Genomic DNA, 22,392 nt, shown 5'->3' with positions numbered 1-22,392 from the left:
CAGAATGCAGGGTTACTGGTGGTTCCTAGAGTCTCTAAAAGTAGAATGGGAGCCAGAGAGTTCAGTTATCAGGCTCCTCTCCTGTGGAACCAGGTTCCAGTCTGGGTCCAGGAAACAGAGCGTTCAGCTATCAGGCTCCTCTCCTGTGGAACCAGGTTCCAGTCTGGGTCCAGGGACCAGAGCGTTCAGCTATAAGGCTCCTCTCCTGTGGAACCAGGTTCCAGTCTGGGTCCAGGAAACAGAGCGTTCAGCTATCAAAGCTTATAGTTAGGGCTGGCTCAGGAGAGTCCTGATCTCTTAGTTACGCCGCTATAGGCCTAGACTGCTGGGGGACTTCCCATGATGCATTGAGCTCTCTCTTCCTCCTTCTCTCCATCTGTATGCAACCTCATCCCATTAATTTATGCTACTAACTCGACTTCTTCCCTTTCCCAGAGTCTTGTGCTCTATCGCCCCCGTAGTCTTGTGCTCTTTATAAAATCATGCTAACAATTTAGTATTTAGTATTCTATGCCCAAAAAAGACTTTAGATGGCCCGCAGTTTATTATGCAACTTATTTTCTACCATATACTGTATGTAGAACGGGGTCCCTGATTTATTTCTCTTTCAGTTAAGCGGTCATTGGCTTTAATTGACACAAACAGCTGCACACACCTCTCCAGAGAAGGCCTGTCCGTTCAGCAGGTGTTCTGAGCCCTGGCCGTCCTCACTGCCGAAGTGTAGCCGGATCTCCTCTAGACGATGGCTGTACGTCATTGGCCCTCCAGAGATGTTCACCAGATGCTCCTTGTCCAATCGCAGAGAGACGTGACGGCCAGTGTTGTACATCGTCCCTCCCACCTGGAAAAGAAGGGAGGGGACACAGTTGATTACAAAAGAACGCAATCACATTCTGAGGAAGAAACATATAATTAAAACCAGCAAATCCAAACGGACGCCTTGCAGACCTTGATCACACGTTCTTAACTGCCATCGTGTCAGAAAAGCGGTGCTTGGTCCGGTGCTTTTGGCGTTTGTTATTGACACAAAAAGTCTCCTTTAGCATCATACACTGACCAAAATTTTAAAACTTTTGTTTTTGTCACCTGTCCCTTGTTCAACCTTGTTTCCTTGGGTATATTCCTTTTGTTTTTTTGTATGAATCACGATTTTTTTGCTTAGAATTGACGATTCTCTAGATGTTTTTGACCGTGACAGAAGAAAACAAATTGGCAGTGCCAAACACAGATTTTTTTCACGTCATTCCCAGCTCCAGCTTCCGAGTTCTGAGGCAAATGGAACACACTATTATTGCTCAAATAATATATAGGGGTGTGAAATGTGTCAAAACAGCAGGTTTATTGATATACATAAATGAAAGTCGACAAGATCTGCCACCATTATCCAAAAACCTTTCCAAATTGGCTACATGATAGGATGTCTACTATTCTATCTTTTTAAACCTGAATCATTACTGAAGGCTAGTGGTGTATTCTCTATAGTCAGTCTCTGTCTTCTGGTTGACTTCATTTGTTTAGCGACAGCGTCAAAAAGGAAAATGACGTCTCTTGAAGTCTTCTTCGGCTATTTGAGCTTTGGTTTCATTAATAAGGAGATGCTGTTGTCTCGCATCTTTGACAGCTTAGGAATCAGAGTTTCTGTTGCAGCTCGTATCATCAACAGAGCTTACCCAGTTCCAGTCCTGGGGGCTTTATTTAATTAGGCAGCGATCGTAGCAGGGGGGAGAGGCGATATTGTAAACTGCAACAACACAACAGACAACGGAAAGAGCAGAGCCTCGAGTGAAAAGAAGAGGACGAGGGAGAGATGAAGAAAAGAGGTTGAAATCAACAGTATCTGCTCCCAATCAATACGCTGAGAGTTTTTCTGAGGGAAGCACGGCATTACAAAAGCCTTGAATAACGATCTTTATGGGCAGCTGTTTATTTATTTATAATGGGGAGTTGTTTCAAAGGGTCCCATTGATATTCACGTCATGGCTTTGGGTGGACTTCCATCGCTCTTATCGTTCTCTTCTCTTCTCTCCACTCCCTACGCTTTCCCTTTTCTCCCACTGCCTCCCTGCTTTTACCCACTCCTCTAAATTCCCAGAGAAAGAAGTCTACCCACACATTGTAAATATTTTATAGAAGCTCTGAAAAATCAATCTTTTGAAAGAAGAACGAGAGAGGAAGAGGGAGCGATGGAAAGAGGAGATAAGTACCGGGAGCAGTAGAGAGGTGTGTGTCGGATTTAGTGCCCAAAAAAGAAAAGATAGAGAGAAACGAGTGAAGGGAAGTCTTTTAGGTTTCCTGGCAAGACGATGAGGGTTGGGTAGAGTTTTTTATTTGAACAATTCTTATTGATTCTCGATTCCCATTATCAGCATCATCATCATTATTGTTTTAGACCAGCGTTTTTACACCACGTACCGCTTGAGAAAATATTAGGCTCTCTAAGACCACTATGATGGCCCACGTTAAGACCCTGTTCAGCTACGTTCACACAGGAGGCAGGTTTATTCTCAATAAAAATTACGTATTTTTATTCATTTTAAGTTCAATACTTCACATGTTTCATTCACAGAGCTGTATTTAGTACCTCATTTTTCATCTGTCTTTTTAGAAGGAGTTTTATAATCTGTGTTTTTATTTCTCCTGCCTCATAGCCTCACACTATTCTTTGATTGTGACCGTTGCATGGAGCATAGGCCTAGTCTGGCTAAACCCCCCCCCGCCCCCCTGATCTGCAGGTGATTTGATTTCGCCCTGCAGCTCAGGCTGGAAACCTGTACATCGTTCTATCCCGCTTCTGTGACCAATCACAAGCTGGCTTATCACACTATTGGTGTGTTTAACACCATGACGATAGAGAAGCGACGGCAAGCTGCTTTTTGTTTACACTCAACACGGCGGCCACCGAAGCGCAGCAGCCCGTTGATGCAAAGAACGTCATCCAGATCGTTGCTCTGATTGGTTGAAGGACAATCCAATTGAGTCATTTGAACTACGCCCATTGCTCGACTCTTGTGCAGAGACAATACAGAGCCGACCCCCCCCCCCCCCCCCCCAGACCAAGCCAGATTAGCATCGGCCTGTAATAACTATTACACTGTTGTCATATTGTCAATTTATTTACGTAAACGCGGCTTCTTTTTTCAACCACAATTCATAGCTAACATTAGCGAAGGTCTAAGGTATGACTGGTGATGATAATTGTTGATTGTGTTTAGATATTCCAAATTCAAAAAAAAAAAGAGTGATGCTATAATAGTTGTTGGCACATGACCCTACACATGTTCATAGCAACAAAAATCCTTAAAATATCCCCTGCATCCTCCCCAAAATCTACGCCTACAAACGGCAACAGCAATACAGAAGAGGACACGGCAGAAGAAACTGAGAAGCTGTACACGATGCAATCTTAAATATGCAAATGATCAACCTTAATAATCGAGATTTTGAAAAGAAAAAGAAAACTGCTAGAGCAAATAAAAACTTTTTTTAAGGAAAAGAATGAAAAGAAACACAGACTCACCAGACAAAGTCAATGTGGTGGAAAGGTTGCTAACGTAGCAGAGGCTTCATATTCCAATCTGCTCTCTCATTATTGGAGTCTCGACACTTGTGCGCATAGTGAACTAGTTATTATTATTATATATATTATAGGTTGGGGAGTTCCGATTTCATTCTCAGTGCAGTGGCTGCATTTCTGAAAATCACTGACTGGCTCTATTCATGAAAATAGATAAGCAGAGAACTACACATTGTTTGTTAAAACAAGGATGATCTCATGTGTCAGCATTATACTGTCATATTAATTATACAAATGCGTACGGCTTCATTAGGAAATGCCTCCTTGCTCTCCTGTCTTTTCTTGAGAGCACGTCGATGAAACATCAGTCACACTTTACATAAGAGTGACATGACACTGTCATGACACATGAACCCTAACCATAACTACATCAAACCAAATGACACCTACTAAAAGAAGCATTATGTCATGAACGTTTATGACTTGTTTATTATATTTATGACACGTTCATGACAGTGTCATGTCACTCTTATGTAAAGTGTAACCCAAAAAAAAAATCTAATTGCAATTCTGCCAGATATTGGGATTACAATGCGATTTGCGATTTCAAATTTTGTTTTAGCTAGAGTTCAATATTCCCCAACCGATAAAACATATCATAGAGCCTCGTAACATCAGAATCATGACACACATGCATGTTTGTTCTTCTCTGGGGGAGGAAAAAGGGTTAAACTGTCATGAACGTGTCATAAAACATTGTTAACAAGTCAAAACAAAACACGTTTTTAGTAAGTGTCATTCGGTTTTGTCATGACAGGTTATTGTTAGGGTTAGGGTTCATGTGTCTTGACTGTGTCATGGCAGTGTCATGTGAGTGTCATGTGTTCATGGCAGTGTCATGTCACTCTTGTTTTCTGTCCCACGTGTCAGTACTGAGCTGGGTAAAAAGGCCTTTGCTTACTCTGCTCCCTTTACATGGAATTTGCTGCAGAAGAACTTGAAACTTAGTAAATTGGTTCCTTTGAGTATTTTTAAGCTGAAAATGAGAAGCTTTGAGTTGGACTCCCTCACATGTCAATGTTTTAATTGAGATTTTATTGTAAGTGCATATTTGGTTTTCATGTGTGTGTCTTTGTACGTATGTAATGATGTGATGTAATTTTGATGCCTATCTTGGCCAGGTCTCCCTTGCAAAAGAGATTTTTAATCTCAATGGGTATTACCTGGTTAAATAAAGGATAAATAAAAAAATAAAATAAAATGTAGAAAACCAAGTGTTACCGTAAAAAGCTTATTGTGGAGTCAAACCCTTGCTTCCCTATCCTGAAATCTTTTCCTTGACAGAGGACAGAGAATTCACTGGTTGAAGACCAACAAAAATGTCTAAATGACTTTGAAGGATTTTCAATATCCAAATCACGGGGGCGCAATATTTGTCAAAGGCAAAATATGTGTCAAACTATTCTGAAAGTATTGTGATGCTGCAGCGACGTCTCAGCCTACAAATCCTAAATTGCTACAACACAGCTTGGTACAATTTTTATTTTATTTTAATATTTCTCAATGAAAATGAGATTAACGACACAACAAGTATCATTCCCTGCAATATCGTGAATCATATATCGCAGTTTCAATATCAGACAAAATAATTGCAATGAGATATTTTCCTCCTATCGTGCTGCAATGTACTGCAGTATAATATATATTAAGGCTTTTTATGTCCATTGGTGTAAATTACAAAGTGCCACATGGTATCACATGTCATATGTCAGAGCTGTAACCCCTCTAACACACCCCGTTCTGTTCAAGCAGCATGCTTTTCATTTGTTACAAGAGAGGCTTCCAGGAGCAATGGAGCCGAAAAAGGACAATTGCACTGTGTGCTGGACCTCCCTTAACAGCTAGTGATGATCACAAGGCACCACCACATTAGAGGTAATAGCTAGGAGAACGTAAACAAGTCATAAAGGTGATTGTTGAGCGTCTGGGGCGGGCTTGGTAGTGGCAGGCAGGTACGGTAATAGAAGACATCAGTGGCATGCTGGTAATGAGAAAACACAAGGGACATCATCATTATCTGAACACAGATCAATAGAGTAAATGACCCTTGTTACAAGAAGAAGTCTTCACTAACTACTGTATATGTTCAGCTATTAGGCTGCAGGTTTTCCTCCGGTTACATCTGAAATATAAAAGCCACCATTTCCTGATTAAGGATGGTTTTAGCAGAAAGAAAGCAACAAATAGACTAGTTTTAATATGTCAGATTGGTGTAGCTGCCACCACACAGGTAGAGAAAAGGTAAAGGTAGAGAAAATAGTGATACGCTACATCCAGACATTAGAGAGTAACTGTGCAGTGCAGCTGTCAGATAGGTTTTAATATCTTCACTAAAGGCCTGCAGCTGTAAGCACTGAATCGTGGCGAAAGCATAATGTATTTGATTAAAATACAAGATGACTGGTGCTCTTTCATTAAGGTGTGCAGATTAGGAGACTAAATGGAATGGACCGGGATAGAGGAGATGTGTCTACAGAGGGCAGCAGGGACCGAAAGGAGGACAGAGGAGAGAAGGGAAAGAAAGAAAAAGACTAGCTGTGAAGAATTGAAGACAAGCAGGGCTTGCGCCTCACTGGACGCCTCACTGAACTTATTGTCACACACACCAGAACAGCAGTTCCAGTAATGCTACGTGATGAGAGATTCAACACAGATCGGAGCCATTTGGACACAGATTTCAAGAGATTGTGCTGTCCTGGGCAGAAAAACAACAGTTTTGGTAGTTTGCAAGAAGAAGGCTGGTATTGGACAAGTCTGAAAACCCCGGTTCATTGACAATGTTGTTTTGAATGTTCGGTGTTAATATTTTTGGATTTTTTTCTTTCTGCAATTTCTGTGGATACGGTCAAAGCCAGGATAGGCTTGAAACAAACCGGTTCGTATAAAGTCTCACCCGACCAAATTTAAAGGCAAAGCTTTACAATCGTACGAATGGAGCTAACAGCCAACACTCTGGCACAGTCTCTCCTCTGAGGCATTCATGGTGTTCCACACATTAAAGGGACAGAAGGGACAAAAAGAGAGCTTGGGAGAGAAATTCAAATCCTGCCAATCGTTGGGTGAAGCAGGCATGCTTGTGGGACAGTCAGTTTCGTAGAGTTTTATAAAAATTGCCGGATATAGCCCCTCCAATGCCAAGATTGGGAAGCTGACAAGCGTTTGGACTTTACAGAGTCCCTATCCCTTTTTGGCATCATATTTGTACTCTTGGGGTCAACTAAAAGAGGTTTGCATGCTTCGATGTTCACAAAAGATATTATGCTTCTCATACTGCCTACTGCTGCAGCTCCTCTGCCTGAAACACTTTGGGCCCTATTTCATCCATCGAAGACCCTGGCGCAGGTGCGGTTAGGGCGTGTCCAAATCCACTTTTGTTGGTTTGACGGTGAAAAGATGGGTCCGTGGTCCATGGTTCAAAATGCTTGTACATAGTGTCTTCAGTAATCATAGGTGTGTTTTGGGCGTAAAATAAAGTCAACCAATAAGAGTCCTCTCCCATTCCCTTAACAGCCAGGCGCGTCTGGACCTTGGTGCATTGCTATTATGATGGAGGATTTACACTGTAATATTTACATTTGTAATCTTTTGCATATTAAAATAACAATGAAATGCTGCGTTATTGACTTCAGACCAGGTGTTGTTGATTAATGACGCGATCACTTTCTGCTGCCTCAAAATAGCAAAACGCCCCGAACACACCTGAACACACCTCCCTGTAAGACCAGCAAGTGGGTGCTGGACGGGACATTAACAACTGCTTCTGTTTTTAAAATAGCAAAGACACTTGCGCCGCGCTGCGCCGGGTGCAGGATGGGCCGTAGGTGTCCCAGCAGCCCTCCCTCTCTCATCTGAGAGACTGGAAACAGTCAAAATAGGCTGTTAAAGTCAATGGGTGGAGAAAGTGGAAATGAATTAGACCATGTAAAACATCAGGAATCCAATCAGACCCCGGTACCTCAGGGACCTCGTTTATAAAAATGTACTTGATTTCTTTTCTACTTGATGGAAAGACTGCACAGTGATGCACATCATGTACAAATGTGCTTTTTTCCTGTTTAACATCAGACTTCTGTACAATCACCATTAGCAATTTACAGAAGCAAATCACAATTAAACATGTAAATTCCAAATATTAATGACAAAACTTGTTACATACAGTAAAAGGTACGGTATGAGTAAACTCAACACCTGACTACACACTGACACCTTCAACATAAACCCTACACTCGGAATCAAACCTCAGCGAAAGCACACCATGCACACAATCCAGATGATACATTTTCCTTTCAGTAATTCTGTGAAATGTTGGCTGTTTAGAAAAAAGCTTGTGGATCCTGCCGCCGAGGCTTCAGGCTCCTTTATTGTGACGAGCCTCCTTGAGGACAGGGGACAATACTTCCCCCTTTAATCACATTAGAAGAAAGTGGTCAGGGGAACGTGTGGTTTAACAAAGTGACTATGTTACATTTTTTAATCTGAGTACCTCTCTGAGCCTTTAAAGCTGCGAGCAGATTCTTTTTCTTCTCAGGCCGGAAGCATGTGTTTGTCTTTGTGTCCACGATTATCTGGAGACGTCTCATGTGCCAGAACAGTGGATTTCAAACGAGCTGTTGGAGCGTCTCCCGGATGTGCCATCACAATGATGCCATTTAAAGATAACTTTTCATGTCACCAACACAAACAAAATAGAATGCACTTAAACTAGGCTTTAGATTCAGCATACGAGTCTGTACCGGCCTGAAACACTCTTCTGAGGAGGGGGAGTTGAAGTCCATTCTAAAAGACTGATAACAAGGGAGGGTTTCTGCAGCCCTTCAATCTCCTCTCTTTTCTTTGGTCCTATGTGTTTCAACTTTCCCTCAGTCCGATGCCTAGGTTTCTTTTGAGGCACTTACTTTGAACCCTGGAGCAGTTTCTTCCTTTGTGGGCTTTGTTTGGACTTGTGAGAACAGAGCAATCACAGTCGGCTGCCGACCAAATCAATTGGATCAAGCTCTTGTTGACAAGGAGGTTTCTTGGTACATTTCCAAACCAAGCCCGGAGCTCCGTTTGGGCGGAGAACGTGATCTGAATTTGGTATCACCAGGGTTGGTATGGCACAATTTGGAGACATTTAAATGGCGCCTTAAAAAAAATACAAAAGATGTGCTTAAATGTGCAAACCCTTATGCTCTTGAAGAAGACTCAGTAGACCTGAGGGGGTGAAGGTCAAGGGGTGGATGACCTTGCACATTTACTTTAAACTATGACAGCTCAGGTTCAACTGCTACCAAGATGTTTTTCATGATGAGTCTAGCTTTTATTTGCAGAAAACAAGGAACTTCATACTCATTTAAATCAATGTCATGTCTGTGCACTGAATATTGCGCTGGAATAAGGAGGAGCCTAGCTTAGCATGAAGACTGGGGTGAATCCGAGCTAGTTTGGCTCTGTTGAGACTTCAGCAAAACTACATTAACTAACACCAACCACTCTTTAAAGCAAAACAATGTGGAACTACTCTCCACCAAATAAATAGTCCCTATGTATGGATCTCACTTGGTGTTTCTGTCCCTCCTTCGTGAAATCAAGCTCAAAGCCCTTGTTCCTGCCCCGAGGAGCTAGGATGGAAGATGGATCTCTGAGGAGCTATGATCAAGGATCCACCAGAGCAGCCTTCCTGGAAGCTGTGCAACTGAAAGCCGCTCTAAATACCCATTTCCTTGTTCCCTCTCTCCTCGCATGGTTTCCTCCCGTCTCTCCCATGCTTCCTAGGTGGGACGGACTTAGACGCGAGGAAGGGAGGCAAATGGATGTAATTTAAGAACTTGGGATTCACCACATGAATATTGCTGACATTGTGTTCTTTAGATTATCCACAGTCATGAGAACAGGTTTGAGATACTGATGCTGTGGAATTGTTGTTGAAAATTTTATGGTATGTAATATGCAAAGATACTTTATACGTGAATATTCAGCTCTCAGCAGATGAGCTTGCTGTCCCACAATGGTTATTGCTCCTCTACTCACTGCTCAATTTCTCACCAGACTTCCTTCTTCTTACCAATTACTCGGTGATGAGTGGCCACTGACTCAACTGTCTTTCCAACAAGACCCTCTGCTGGGTCCAAATCTCCTCCTGAGCTTATCACTCTCTTTGTCATTCCTGCCACAGCACTAGCTTTCACTACAGAGTCGGCCGGCCAGATTATAACCGTCGCTGGAAATCAAATAACAGCTGATAAGGCAGAGAGGGGAAGACGTAAAAAGCTGGGCATAATGTCATTGCTTTGCTATCTGAGAAGTTGATTGCAATCAAAATACTGGACAAAAGTTTGGGATTTCAATAACAAGAGAGTTCAGCTGTTTCCCGAGTTTAAAAGTTCTCTCAGCTCTGGCAAGGTCACACATACATATAAGGTGTAAGTATCGAGAGGGTGAATAAAAATAATAGACTTTTCTTCACTCCCGCTTTCCTGACATTGTAGTGCTTACCTCAGGGCAAAGACAGGCAAAGGCAGCCAATGGCTTTGATGGAAGACAGGTACGAAGATAAATGTTTGATGCTATTGACGGGTTGTTGTGCTCAGAATGAGAGTTATGGAACTAGTGCACCCTAACAGAATAAAAGGTAGTTTCTTACAAGCAAACTGACATATTGGAAGAGTTGATCTCCGCTCTAAAAGATGATATTGATATCATACTTTGATCCAGAAATAATTTGGAAACCTGCTGAGTCGGCTAATAAAGAGACTTTATCATTTTTTTTGGTCTTTTACAGACAGGACAGCTTGGTGAGAGAGAGGGGTAAGATATGCAGGAAATGGTCACATGTTGGACTTGAACCCTGGACCCTATGTAAATGTGCACCTGCTCTACCAACTGAGCCAACCCGGCCACTGCAAAAAAAAAAGAGACTTTTAAATGCAATTACTGGAGCTGTGAACATCAGGAATGAGTTTTAACAAATAACACAGAGCACTTTTTAGAATATTATTGAAAAGTGATCAATGGTGCCAATAGACCACTACTTCACTAATAGAGCTCCTTGACGCTGGTTACAGAGCTCTGTCGTATCAGCGGCAGTTGGTGGACGTGTTTACTCACCAACAGGTGACTGCGAGCCGGCTACAGGCCCCTTTAAATAGCGGTCCTTTCAGGGGCTGGGGTAGTTACATTTTTCAGAGAAAAAGTGATGACAGTGAAGTTTAGGCGCCAAAAAGGCTCACTAAGTTTAGGAAAAAGATGGTGGTTTTGATTAAAACAAGCGTTTCCTGGGTGAAAGTATTTCATTTTCGCCTCGAAATGTTCTCTGGGTTTAATGTGGACACCACGTTGTGATATTTCATTCTGAGATTTTTTTCCATTGAATACTAAAGTTCATAAATCAGTGTTCTGGCACGGCTGGCTGAGTGGCTCTATATCCATTGTATTGTAGGGGGGGTTAAACACCCCGCCCCCCTATCTTTTTTTTCCCACAAATACCCTGAACATAAGTACTGTACCTGCCTTTGGGATAAAGAGAATAATGATTAAAAAAAAAAAAAAAAATTCAACCTTCACGTATAACAAATATGGAAACAAAGTCCGGACTATGGGACCCCCAACAGCAGCTGAAACCATCTGGCTGTCATTTCTCTACTTTGGTTCACTTCCAACAGACTCTAGGATGCTCTCTCTCCTCCGAGAAAGTCTTTTCTGGAATACATCAGAAGAGGAGCGGAGGAATATGAGGCCTTCTGCATCAGAGCTTTCTGGCTGAGTGACAGTGCGCAGGTGTAAAGTGGCATCCGTCGGGCCCCTGATTAAGACCGAGGCCATGCCGGCGAGATGACAGCGTGGCAGAGGACCGGTAGGAAGTGGCGTTCTGGAACCTGTCCCAAAATGCCATCTGTTTTCTCATGAGCCACATCACAGAGGGTAGACGGAGCGAGAGTGGCGACGAGGCTCACACATGATGGAAACAGCAACACACACGCATGTTTCAGCACTAACGCCGTCCACGTAAAGCTGCAGTAACCAAGACTCATGTAGCTCAACGTGAATTCTTTCAGGAAGACCTGACTATTTATCGATTCTCTCCTAAATCAAATCAGCTGTTATCCAAATAAATATACATTTAATCATGCATGTATAACGGTTGCATATCTGCAACTAGTCTCTCTTGATTGGAATGTATCTCAGTGTAAGTCCTTCCAGGAAGACCTCACTCTTCATCAACGCTCTACCTAACTCCAATCAGCTGTTGGAGGCGTTCACCTTCCTGCTTAACCAATCAGAATTGTACACAAATTCCAAGGGCCAATCACAACTTCACAATCTGTTTCTCCCTTTGCTATCAGCTGTCATTTCAGGCAAAGTATGTCCACCAATAGTACCGTCCACCCCCCCTTCAACCTCCAGTCCTCTACTCCAGCTGACCTCCTTCATTGCCACCACTGGTGTCTAGATTCCATTGGGGGGGGTATGATGGTTCTCTACCCCTATGTACGAACTATTAGTATAACGATGGAGTCTAATCTCCAAAGACTTGTTGCTGTACAATAAACCTTTTTGCATATCTGCAAACATGTCTCTCCTGATTATTGAATTAATTAATTATGTTAACATAAGGAAAAGTGTTGTGTGGAAAGATTTGCTCATTGTGACAAACTCACAGAGAATTATCACCTGACTCTGCAGTCCCCCCTCAGAAATACGCTGCATTTTGGCCTCTTTCTGCTTGTTGGTTTGGGTTTTACAGCAACTTCAACTAGGCTAGCAAGACCCTCCTCTGCAGAGCTGTGGGGAAAGGTCTAGCAATACAAACATGAAGAAAACAGAAACATGACTCCACACAAATGCTACTGTTGCTCTGTGTCTGGGAGTCTTCTTCGGCGACTGTTTGCTTTCATTCATCAGCTTCATAATGGATAACGTGTCATAAGTAACGCAGCTTTAAGGTCAAGTTTTACTTGAGAATTTCCCTTTCATGCAATTTCATAATTGCACTCTGTTGTTGCTGCTCACCTGTTAAAGCACCAGCTATAATAATCCAGGAATATAATAGATGCAGTATATAATACCTTTCCTTTGGGATGAATAAAGTATCTATCTAAAATATCACTAATGATGGACCCATTCTGTTGTATAGTACAGTATAATTTGCTAATATTATTTCTGTATTTGTATTTCAGAAAATACATGGAGTGCCTGTAATTGGCTCTTTATTTTATTTATAGAAGTGCTACTTCTACTTAAGTACTGAATAGGGCTAGAGAGAGTACTGTCCTTTTTTTACTTCAAAAGTTTGCTAAAGTTGCTTCCCAACTTAGATCAGAGATTCATGCTGATTAAATATCAAATTCCTACCCATTCCATACAAAGTCATCAAATTATTTCACATGAAAACTCAATTTAGTGTTTCACAAGAAATGTGCTGGCTTTCAACGCAGAATCCAGTTTTGGTTTTAACCCAGCATGAACACTGAGCCAAAAGGAATGGGTAAACGCTGGGGTGTGTGTGTGTCGTTCACACAGGGGTCTTGAACCCTCAAACATACCCCACTGCTCACTGGGTACTGGAGGAAAGGAGGTCAGGATTAAATTAAATTAGTGTCAGAATACTTGTCGACTCGCAGCTCGCTGCAGGAGCTGTGGAGGCTGCTCTGATTGTGCTGCCATCCTCATTAGCATTCAGACAGCGCGACTGCAAAGCTACCGTCGGCCTACTTATCATTGTGGGCTGGTTAAAAAGCAGAGCCATATGTATGCGTCAGCCTGCATGAAGTACTGTATCTCATCTATCTGTGAAGATCTGGATTCACACCACAGCTCCAGCTGCTCCAACATCACACTACTGCGGGACAACAGCGAGGCCAAGTGGAAAGCCCTGTTTGTGTTTAGCTCGGAGTGGTTTGGAAAGCACTTAAACAGAACACAGCCTAAGTAACTGTTGTCATGATTGAACTTGGGAGGCTTTCAGTTAAAAATCACTTAGCAAACACATTTGAAGATGAGGGACATTAAACCCAAACAGATTATGTCTCTGACATCCAGTGCTCTCTGGGATTTAACTTGATACACAAAAGAACCTCAGCAGGGGAGCAAATTACACAACAAAGAAACTACATTATCACTTTGCTCTGCTGCAATTTGGTGAGAAAATAGAGCGCTAAAGTGGGAACGGAGGGACGACTGTGGAGGAAAAAAGCGAGGGTGGGGATGGAAAGTGAATCAAAGAGATGGAGAGGGAAATGTGACCTCATAATGTGTCTTAAAATAGGGGAGGTCGCCCACACACACTTTGCTCCTGGGTACTTGCTCTGATTTATTTATTTTGTTTGTGGTAAGAAACGATCCACTGGGCATTGTATAAGGGGAGGGCCCAATGTCTGGCCCTCAGGCTCTCTTTATGCGGCGAAGGCAGCAGTAACTCCAAATTTAAACTTCATATTATTATCACTCTGCCTTTTTTATGAGAGGGTGAGCGGAGACTGGCGACAGAGTTTATTGGCTGGGGTGCGTTTCAAAGCTCAGAATCACAGGCCCTATTTTCACCTACAATAACATCCGTCCTGAGTGATCGGATCAAGAGTGGACAGCTGCTATAGAATAGACTTTATTGTCATTGCAGAAGCTTGTGGATAACAGAACTGCTGTGCCGTACCTGAATATAAAAGTACTAAAAAGTAATAAACACACAATACTATCTAATGTCATTGCAGTCATTAACTATATACACAAACATTGTTAAAAGCACGGAAACAGTATTCTCTGAGATATATATATATAAATACACACACACATGTGTACATAAGTCTAAGGACGCATTTAGATCCGATCACTCAGACCACATCAGACCACGTCCTAGGCCACATTAGCAGTCCCTCCAGGATTTTGCGCCAATTCACTAGAATTTAACCAATCACCATGACTTTGGTGCGACTAGCAATTTTGACCAATCAACGCAACTCCTCCTCCTCAGCGCTGCGGACGAGGGTTCCGGCTAGTCCACACCACATGGATGCAATTGGAGACAAACGTGCTCTGGTTTATTGGCATTCTTTTAAACCAATCACAATTGTCTTGGGCGGGGCTAACTGCCGGACGGAGCCACGGTGCCTCTGCTGAATAGCCTGGGATAGGAACTTGTTTTGGTGGAACATGTGGACGTTTAGAACGGCAACACACACGCACACGCGCACACACACACACACACAGTACGTGTTTATTTGCATATAAAGTAGAGCGGAGAAGTGGTCACTCATACTGCCAGGTGTGAGCTGTCCACCTGTAATCAGAACACTCAGGCCTGATTTTAATGGCAGGTGGAAACGGGGCCACAGATTCTGATTTGTGTAAAGCCCCTGGACAGGAGAGGCCCGTGGGACCGCATTGCGATAGAATAAAGCCAGTGGACAATAAATCCCAGCGTGATTTGTTTCAGATTCACGGTCAGTGTGTTCACATCTCGGGGCTACAACAGAAAGAAACAAGCAGGCTGGCGAGGTTGGGATTATCGACAAGAAGAAACAAGAGAGAAAGCAGGCAGACAGCCTGTGAAATGAGTGTGTGCTAAGCGGAGGAGAGATGAAAGACGCGGTTCAAGGAATCTGCTCAAGTCGCTGAATGCACAACTCAAAGCACAGCGGAATCAAAGACTTAGAACTGATCCAGTGAAACAAAGGGAGGAAGAGAGGGAGGAAGGCAGGAAAGCAGAGGCCTTCTGTCGTTTTTAAGCTTTCACACTTTATCTGTTGCCCATTGAAGTTGGGACACTGAAGTTGCAGAGTCCTCCACTCATTAACACTAGAAACAAGTAACAAGTCGTTCTCTCTTCCAACTCGTAAAATGCAGACACTTGGTCAGTGTCCTCCAGCGTCGGTCAGGAGCAGAGCAGCAGTGAGTTTATGTAGTATTAAGAGAGACAATGGTAGAGAGTAGTATGAAAGACCTGAAATTAGGGCTGGGCGATATGGAGACAATCAAATATCATGATATGTTTGACCAAATACCTTGATATTGATACCATAACTATATTGTAGTGCTGACTATTGCTGCTTTCACAAAATATTTACACAATGAGATTTTTGATAACTAATCATCAGTAATGTGGATATAATGACTAAGTGGGTAAAGGATAATAATATAACAGCTAGAAGTCTGGTAAATTCAGCAAATTACATCACTTTACTGTAATGCCGCCTTTAAAACCAGGAAAAGACAACACTTATGCCATATTACGATGATACCATATCCAAAAACTAAGACGATATATAGTCTCATTTCGCTCTACTTCAAATATGCGTAAGGAGGTTGGTTGGGGTTGGTGGATGGGGACTGATGTTCATGTCCAATTCTGGTCCTGTGTGTCACTGAAACGTTCATTTTGTAACCCCCCCACCATCTTTTCCTTAACCTAACTGTGCCGCATTACAGTTAAACGTTTGTCCTGACCCAGAGGGTCAAAAAGTGTCCAGAGTCCTGACCAAGGGCCTCTAAATATGACTCTAAAGGAGACATTTTGCTTCAATAACAAAGGCACCTGACCAAGCGTTGCTTTGACGCGGTGGCAGTGAGAACGTGTTGCAGGATCAGAAACATGTATCAGTGTTCCGAGATGGTCACTACATCACATTAGGTGTCATGGATCAATATCTGCTGTGACGTGGCCGAGAGACGCATCAGACCACACGTTGAACCCCAATAGCTTCTTGTCTTTCACGACCTCCATGAGAATAAAGGTTGGGTCTCTGACCACTTTTGTATGATGTCATTTTCTATGTCTGAGAAGGAGAATATCAAGTTATTCTAATTCAAAAGACTTAAATCCAAGTGGAGTCATGAACTAGAAGCGGATTTATTTTTTCCAAACTTTTGTGTGTCTGTCACGGTACAATAGCGGACTCAAATGCACGACTCAGGCAGACAATCACAGGTAAGTGGCTTATTGTTTAAAGAACAATGCAGGCAAAGGTGCAGACGTGGCAGGCAATAATCGTCGTCAGGAACAAAGGAAAAGTCGGAGAAACACTTTGAAACGCGGGAAAGAGTGACTTACGTACAACTACAATCTGGCACAGGTAAGTGGGAAGGGTGAGTATTTAAGCACGGGGACTGGGGGAGGGTGGGTAATCACACAGGTGGGAAAAAAGAAAAAGGGAGGAAGGCAAGTGAAATGAATGAAGAAAAACAGTGGATATCAAAATAAAACAGGAAGTCCATGAAAACAAACAGAAAACCAACTAAAACAGAAACTTGACATAAGGACAAAACCATGACAGTGTCTTGGTTTTTACCCACATTTAAGATTGATTTATTTGGTCAGGACAATGGACATTTATCAACATTTCTGTAAATGTGCCAGTGTTAGCCACTCTGTTAATTTTCAACTGTAGTCCTAGTTACCTAGTATTTACACATTTGTTTGCCACATCGCACATCACATCATATTTAATGTATATTGGTGATATGTTCTGCTGCCCACACATGCAGTACATACAGTACATAATCATACCAAGGATTGGGCATCGAGAACTGAAAACTGATTTAAAATCCGATCATCAGCTCCAAATTTAACACAAGTAACTAACTAAGTTTTGATATACTCCCAGGTGCTTGTTGTGTTGCAGCCATGGAGCCCAGTAAGCAGCGTGAGACCCGTTTCAGGTCCAATAGAATAGAGAATCGGTAAGAACAGGAATCAAAAGGAAGAATTGGAATCAGAATTGTTAAAATCCAAACAATGTCCAACCCTGGGGAGGTTTATTCACAGTAAAAGTTCTCTGAAGAACCACACAATGAGAAAGAGATTTGTTGATGACGATGTGGACCTCCTCTACCACGCCATTATTGTAGCGCTACCTCAGATTACTGATTCATCCTCTCGTTGACTGGCATCCCCAGCTACCTGGGATTTTGTGCTGCCGCCAAGAACAATGTGAGTAATACAATGCCAAAAAAAGCAAGATAGGAATAACAACCCAAATTAATTCCTGGATTTCCACACAGACAGAAGGCTTATATTTCTAGTCATATCATGAAAACCCCTGCAGTCGCACCAGGATATAACAACAACCTGGATTTGTGGAGCTGTGTAGGTGTACCTTAAAACAGCTGCACCGACTGACGGTGCAGTAATCTGGTGCAGCCCTGATTGAAACAGGTCAGAGGCTTACTAATACAGTCCAAAACAAAACCAAATGTCTGACTGCTTTAATAACATGCAGCAACAAAAATCAGTCAAAGAAACCTTCATATTAGCGAAAGTGAAATACACAACTAGACAGATTGGTGTTTTTCTCGTGGTAAAAGATCAGAGAAACACTGCTGTGAGGAGGCATGTTAGATGTACCGAAAACTCGAGTTCAACCTGTGCTTTGTTATCCCCATGAGGAAAATGCAGGTTCTCCCAGATATATAAAGACATGTAACTTAGCATGCTTTCATACACATGGATCTCCTCTGTTCCTTTCACACCGATTGTGCAAAATGCAACACACACACAAAGCTGTTAACCCCTGTGGGTACTGTTGCAGCAGCCATGTTGTACCAAAAACACAAGATGATGTTTTCTACTTTCCACAATGTATTTTCATTGTGCGCCCACTGTCCTCGATGACTGGCAGTATGAATGGGTGTAAACCATATGTTTTGGTGGACTGCATTAACTAAATAAATAAAGATATCTGTATCTGTAGTCATGGAGCTTTCAGACCTCTGTTAGCTTGCATTGATTTTCTGTTTTTGCCAAAACTTGCTAACCCGATGTTTGTTACCTTCCGTACCCAAAACGGCAAGATAGAGATGAGCTAGTGAGCACGGTGGAGCATTTGGCAGCTAAAGAGCCAGAAAAAGAGATAGAATATTGGATGTAGTTGAGTCTGAAACTCAAATGGATGCTTAAGTTGATAAGTGTCTGCTTACTGTTAAAGTGAGGCATTGTTTGCAGACACCAATCAGCACCAATCAGAAGTGTTTTCTAATCAACAAGGGTTAAAATGACTGTACTGTGTTCCTTCTAGTCACAACCCCACAGATTATCACCATTATCATCTGAAATCCGTTTAGCATTAATTTATTACTTTTAAGTATTTTTTTTTTTTTTTCAATACTCGTTTCTAAATAACCCCCCAAAACAATCAGTTTTTTAAACAAGCGTTTCATCTAATTTTGATATTTTCAACTGATGCAACTTGCGTGACCCAGAAGTGATCTCTGCTAGGACGCTGATTTCAGGCTAACCCTAACCCTCCTTCCCCGTTTTCTGGTGTTTTCCAAACGGAGACCTTTGGCAACGCCGACACCGACGTTTCTCCTCCTGATTGGGTCGTATATGTCACGACGTCTTGTTCACCAAAACTAAGCTACAAACGTTACCATGGCAACTACCAGCAACAGCACAAACCCCTCCTAGGGTAGGAAAGAAAACACTCATCCAGGCCAGTTTATATCTTCTTTGAAAAAAAATACATATAAAAACACAATTGTGCACAAAAGTGCTTATCAAGCATTTTGATGTTCTAGCCACGGAACAATAGCAATGTACTACTAAACTATAGGGTTTGCTCTCGTGGTTTCCTGATACTGGCAGTTGCTAGGTGACTGAGACATTAACATGCCAGTCATATTGACACACTGGGTCAATATCTCTTAACGGACGTGCTAATGCCAGATCGATACCCAGTGGTATCCCTAGCTTCCTTGGGTGGCGGCGGGAATCGATCGCGGCAATCAAGCCGAGTTGACTCGCAGGGCTAATGTCAGTCAATGGGGATAGCAGCTGCATCGAGGTAATCACTTCTAAATGATCTGCATTGTGGAAGTGAAGGCCGCCATTAGGCATGTCTGGTCAGTGGCTGATGGATGTTTCCGCATTGAGGAGCAGCTCTGATGTAGAGTAGCCCCGCCCAGCTGCACGGAAATGATACCAGCGAGGAAGAACTGGGTTGTCCAAACAGATAAGAGATAACTCGGACACGTCTGACAGCACATTCTTCATTGTGCTTCACCCGCCGCTGTGTGTGCCGGACATATTTAGATAGCAGTCACATCATTATGCAGGACATTGCTGTCAACTTTGAGACTGAAGAATTGATTTGCTTCAATATTCATTCACAGTGGAAAGAAGTCGGCTTTAGAGGGTATTGAGTGATCTTTGTCTATCCTCTCAATCCATTAAGGTGAAACCCCCTCCACTCCTGCACTGTATTGGCACTCTGATGGGTAGCATCCTTTTTAGCACACCTCTCCCTCTTTCTTTTTCCGCCTTTTATTCCGAAACAACTTGTTGGAAAGTAAAACATCAATGTCTTGTCTTTAGGGAGAGCAGCGAGCGAGCGCCAGAGTGAGCTTTGGAACTTTAAAACCTTCCTTTGAATAACACTGCCCCCACCCACCCACCCACACACAAATGCAAATGTGCTGTATTTATATAGCGCTTTTCTAGTCTTAACGACTACTCAAAGCGCTTTTACATCTACAGAATACATTCACCATTCACACACATTCATACACTATGACCGAGGCTGCCGTACAAGGTGCCACCTGCTCATCAGATAAACACTCACACACATTCACACTCCGATGAGCAGCATCGGGGGCAACTCGGGGTTCAGTGTCTTGCCCAAGGACACTTTGACGTTGGACTGCAGGGGCAGGGATCAAACCACCAACCTTCCGATTGGCAGGCAACCGCTCTACCACTGAGCCACAGCCGCCCACATGCACATGTATTTACCGTTATACCCCTGGGATCCTCCGGCTTACTAGGATGCTAAACCTGCTGAGAGATGCTCACCATGGCGGGATAAAGTGAAATCCTTACAACACACTCAGCCTGAACACACGCGCGAGGGCACACAGCCTCCATTTTGATCAGCTATGTCTCTTGTGAGAAAGAGAGACAGACGGGTGGATAGGAAGACAGAAAGAAAAAGACAGATTTTCACCCTTGGTTAGCCTAGCTTAGAAAAAGACTGAAAAAATCTTTCAACAGCTACCTGAACATGAAACCAATTTTTATTTTCTATTTTACTTGCTTAGCAAACATAATTGTACATAGGCCTACAGAGTCAATAACTTGTCAATGATCTTTGAACGGAAATGAAAGGATCCAAATCAGCAAAGTGAATCCTAATTTCTACTTCTAATGTGTGAGCGTAATTTCCAAAGTCAACTACTCATCTCAAACATTTCCACTGACTGAAAAAAATAAGGAAAGAAAAGAACGAAAGAAAAAGAAAGGGGGGGGACATTGAAAGCAAGTCACACACACACTGAAGCCTCAGGGAAATACAGTTCTGCTCCTGCAGAGTTTGATCAATACCTTCTTTCTTTCCCTGTCTTGCTTTCTCTCTCTCTCTCTCTCTCTCTCTCTCTCTCTCTCTCTCTCTCTCACTCACACACAAACACACGCACCATTAGCAGCAGTGCCTTTTGCCACCTCTCCACAAGTGCCATCGAATCTTAAAATATGTACACACATTTGCACTCAGAGGAATCAGGCAGCATTGCAGTCTACGAGGTCATCCAGAGGCCCATCCATGCATGTTTTTCCTTCCTTCTTTACAGCACTGTTTACATCTGTCTGTGCTCTACATAGAGCATGTATATGGCTTTATATTTTCACACCCTTCTCAGCCACATTATCACCTCTGTCTCTGCGGTTTGGTGGCGCCGTACAGCCGCTTGCATTACAGCAGCTCTACTTTTAATGTTTGTGTGTCTGTGTACTGTACATGTGAGAGAGACTGCACTTATCCCTGCATCAGTTGGCCTCAGTGTCAACCACCAGCCAGCTGTCCCGGTCAGCTCCTCACACACACATAACTGACCCTCTCACTCACCAGATGTGTGCTACACTGCTCTCCCGGGCAGCCCAGATCATATGCGTGGTTCGAGCTGTGGCATTCAGGGACTACAAACCAAAAGAGTTCTATTTTTGATTAACAGAGGAAGAGTGAGGTTCATACAGTATTTGTCCCGTAAGCCAAATGTCAGGGTTCAGGCATCAGAGGTCCTGACTGCATCTGATCTGTGTGTAAAGAATTTCACGCATCCGCACCTCCTGAAAAGAATGAAAAAATGATATAGTAGACTAAAACCACTCCCTTCTCTTAGGTTACATAACTCGGCCCTTTGGGCCTGTAACTGTCTTTTCTCTCCAAACCACGCCAGGCAGAACTAAGAGAGTAGAGTATTCCACTTGAATTGTCACCAATATTATTGCATGTTTGCCTGAAAGATTGATATTTTATTTTGTTCATGCTAGATTGCAGAGTTCAATCCTGTTGAGTTAGGAGACAATTAAGTGCAGATTGCGGATGCATTAATGATGAAAGTCAAGATGAGTTTAGTCTATATCCTCTGCGTTCCACTTCCGTGATTGTTCCGTTGCTGCAGGAAATTCCGCCTGCAACATGTCTTTTCCATTTTCCTTCTTTTGTGTCACTGTTTTAACCTGCGGCTGATTTCTGAGGACTATTACCTGGTCCTCAGATCTCTGCAGGGTAAATCCAGACAGCTAGCTAGACTATCTGTCCAATCTGAGGACTATGGTTACCTGGTCCTCAGATCTCTGCAGGGTAAATCCAGACAGCTAGCTAGACTATCTGTCCAATCTGAGGACTATGGTTACCTGGTCCTCAGATCTCTGCAGGGTAAATCCAGACAGCTAGCTAGACTATCTGTCCAATCTGAGGACTATGGTTACCTGGTCCTCAGATCTCTGCAGGGTAAATCCAGACAGCTAGCTAGACTATCTGTCCAATCTGAGGACTATGGTTACCTGGTCCTCAGATCTCTGCAGAGTAAATCCAGACAGTTTTTTTTTAATTAAACCATGGAAACCTATTCTG

The 22,392-nt window shown here is 42.7% G+C and overlaps 1 protein-coding gene and 1 long non-coding RNA gene across 2 annotated transcripts in view; both read right to left on the bottom strand.

Moving 5' to 3' along the window:
• LOC116705503 (carbonic anhydrase-related protein 10) overlaps window positions 1–22,392 on the bottom strand; it is a 205,151-nt gene that overhangs the window by 28,313 nt on the left and 154,446 nt on the right. The window contains exon 4 of the mRNA XM_032541706.1: window positions 656–841. Within this exon, the coding sequence (XP_032397597.1) occupies window positions 656–841 (186 nt within the window). The remainder of the gene's footprint in view (window positions 1–655; window positions 842–22,392) is intronic.
• The window catches only part of LOC116705674 (uncharacterized), an 18,769-nt gene continuing 13,292 nt past the window's right edge, over window positions 16,916–22,392 (bottom strand). The window contains exon 3 of the long non-coding RNA XR_004335985.1: window positions 16,916–16,926. This is a non-coding gene — a long non-coding RNA (uncharacterized LOC116705674). The remainder of the gene's footprint in view (window positions 16,927–22,392) is intronic.

Source organism: Etheostoma spectabile, chromosome 17 (genome assembly GCF_008692095.1).
Source record: "Etheostoma spectabile isolate EspeVRDwgs_2016 chromosome 17, UIUC_Espe_1.0, whole genome shotgun sequence".
Lineage (NCBI taxonomy): Eukaryota > Metazoa > Chordata > Actinopteri > Perciformes > Percidae > Etheostoma > Etheostoma spectabile.
The sequence above is the reverse complement of the archived record's forward strand: the minus strand, read 5'-3'. Positions and strand labels throughout refer to the sequence as shown.